The 2,949-nt window shown below is 39.0% G+C and overlaps 1 protein-coding gene across 1 annotated transcript; it reads right to left on the bottom strand.

Annotated features, from left to right (window-relative positions):
- Positions 1 to 473: 473 nt before the first annotated feature.
- Positions 474 to 1,543, bottom strand: LOC110808030 (protein S40-5-like). Its single transcript, XM_022033355.2, has one exon. It carries the CDS (start codon positions 1,370 to 1,372, stop codon positions 713 to 715), a length of 660 nt encoding a protein of 219 aa, XP_021889047.1. The 5' UTR covers positions 1,373 to 1,543; the 3' UTR covers positions 474 to 712.
- Between the last annotated feature and the right edge of the window lie 1,406 nt (positions 1,544 to 2,949).

Below are 2,949 nucleotides of genomic sequence, written 5' to 3'. Positions count from 1 at the left end.
AAATTAAATAATTTTTTTATTAAATTAAATATTGTAAATCAATTTAATTAGTAAATATTTAAATAAAATAATTACGGCAAACGATTAAAAAAATAAATAAAAAAAAGTCATTTTCTTGAAAAAGGGCAAACAAATAAGCGAGAGTTTGTGCAGACTTCACTTGGACCCTCTCGAGGTGGGGGCCATCTCCCCAAATATGTGGGACCCGCACCCTTAACAAGGGGCACCATTCCATCACCTTCCGCTAAAAAGCAAAATGGGGTTGTGGTTGTGGCCTTCTCCTGGCTATCGGGCCCCACACACTTCTCGTACATTTTTGTATTCGTTTCTTCTCCACACTCTTCCATTTTCAACAAGTGTAAAAATATATTTTTTACATCTCATGTATTATTATGCAGGGTAGGGTTGAATCTGTGCATTTATGGAGTTTAATATTGTAAAAACTAACTGTTTCTATCTACGGACTAATTGGGTTTTTTAGAATTTTGTAGCAAAAATAATTTACTGTTACCGTAAAATTTTGACAATGAGGAAGGAGGAAGCCCAACAAAACCAGTCACGAATGAACTCGTCCTCGGGGCAGAGTCGACTCAGCCCAAGAAAAAATGTTTTATAATCATATAAACCAATACTAATTTAATTCATGGTTGGTTTAAACCACCGAAGCCGGTCTATACTTGGTTTAACCGCCCCAATCATGTCTTCGATTCGTTTAACCATCGAATCCGGTCTGGCTCCAGACGGCGTCTCTCACCCTCCTCATGTCTCGCCCCTTGAGGGTCCGACCTACTCCCTCGAAAACCGACGCCCCACCATTTTTCCGATTCCTCGCGTACGCACGCGCCAGGTACTCGTGCGGCGGCACCATCTCCGACTCGCGATCGTCCAGCCCGTCGTCGGAGTCGTGCATCGACTCCACCGAGTCGACGCGCAGGATCTTGCTCCAGTCCGGAACGTTAACCGGCGCGGACGTCGCCATGTGGCGAGGCGAGGCCGCTCCGCCTCCTCGTTCGTTCCCGCGCAACTGGTGCACGATCCGAGGCGACGCCGTTTTGACTCCTCCGGCGGAATCCTCAAACGCGTGGGACAATCCGCCAGCGCGGCGCTCGTCCCGAGGCGCGATCCTCCGGCGACCCCATCCCGATCCCTCCATCGACCCGCCGTTGCTCTCGACGGCGCGTGAGTCCCACTCGCCGCAAGAGTTAGCGGGAATCTGCTCGTTCCGGTCGGCGATGTCGTCGACCATTGACCAGATGTCCTCCTCGCGGAGCTCGGATACATCAGTGCCGGTTCCACCTTGGCCGTGACCGATACTGTAGCTCCCGATAAACCGCTCGCTCCGGCTCGCGGTCAGTTTCCTGCCCTTCGCCATACAAGCATTTATGTTTTACGTTTCCGAATTTCAAAAACCGGAACCGGAATCGGAATCTTCCCGGGGAGAAATAAAAAAATATGTGACTGGCGAAGAACTGAGCAGCAATGCTATGAAGAAGCCATTGTTGCGAGTCTTGGCATAGCCCTTGCTGTGGGTGCAATGAGTGTGTATATATAGCGTCTGCGGCGTGCAGAGTGAAAAACAAAATAAAAAATAAAGACGGACGATTGGAGAGAAAATTCATTTCATGTGAATTTCAGTTTCATTTTGTCTGCATTTCGCCGAGTGACGCGAATCGGGTGGGTGGTGAGAATAGGAAGACGACAAGGTGAAGCACGAAACGGTTAAAAAGCAGAGGGGGGAACAAAACACATTAACCAGTTAAAATGGCTGGTCTCACGCGCCGTTCCATCTCGAGTGGCTACTCTCTTACATTACAAGTCTTTAACTATATAATACCAAATAACATGCATTTTATTAATTATTAAGAAATTTTCTTAAACATTAATGATATTAAATTATTTAAAGTTTATTTAAAAATCCACGTCATCATTCAGTTTAGTTTTAAGTTTCAGAAAGGTAGGACCCACGCTAAACCCCATCTTGTTTGACTTACGTAGGATACATCCAAACCGGGTCCCATGTCCACGTGGGTGTGCACAGATTATAGCTCTCACCCCTCTGTTTGCCCAACACGTATAAGCTTCAAACACCAACGTGGGTCCCAGAAACCTGTCTCTGTCATACGCCACGTGGCATAGCAGTGACCAGTTAAAGAACTGGCGATTGCGACAACGGAATTAAAAATTAACCGGCCCATAATTGATGGTTTAAGTTGATAATTAGTGCTTTATTTTATTATTATTCTAAATTAATGGCAGATTAATTTAATTAGAGTAGTTTGAATAATATTAAAATCTATTTATTTATTAAATTATTAGCCATGAAAATAATTTTTAAGGCAAATCAAAATTAAAAATTATGATTAAATACATAAAAATAAATTATTTTTAAAAAACATCAACCATTAAATAAATGAATTGCATTGATCTTAGTATTTAATTTAAGTTATAGTCATGATTTTATATTTTTTATTTATATTAAACAAATCCATTTTTCAATTTTATTAGAAACTTAATAATTGATGGAGTATAAATTTCTTTGTGTAATTTTTTGGCTCATCTACCCTTTTAAAATATTTAAATTAACTCCATATTTTTTAAAAAATTATTTAAATTTTTAATAAGATTATTAGTAAAAATGTTACATAAATTTATATTTAATATATTTTTATTGAGTTATTATTTATGTTAAATATTACGTGTATATGTCTAATGATATAATATTTGATGTGAATTTTTTAAAAAATTTTACAACATAAAAATTAATTTGATAAAAAAAAAAATAAAGCCGATATTTAACTCTAAATTTTTAAATATTGATATAAAAATCTATTTCAAACTTCGGATTTCTATCTTCGATCTCCCTCCATATACTATAAAGGAAACATAGATTCTATGTGTATGATTTGAATGACGTAAGAAAAATTTGTGACGTGTTTGATTTAAATTTAT

This window comes from Carica papaya, chromosome 7, assembly GCF_054855325.1.
Source record: "Carica papaya isolate Zhongbai chromosome 7, ASM5485532v1, whole genome shotgun sequence".
NCBI classification, from domain to species: Eukaryota; Viridiplantae; Streptophyta; class Magnoliopsida; order Brassicales; family Caricaceae; genus Carica; species Carica papaya.
This window is presented reverse-complemented; position numbering and strand designations above follow the sequence as displayed.

Bases quoted from the DNA above. Each gene is read 5' to 3' on its own strand.
- LOC110808030 (XM_022033355.2), bottom strand. From the start codon at position 1,372: ATGGCGAAGGGCAGGAAACTGACCGCGAGCCGGAGCGAGCGGTTTATC.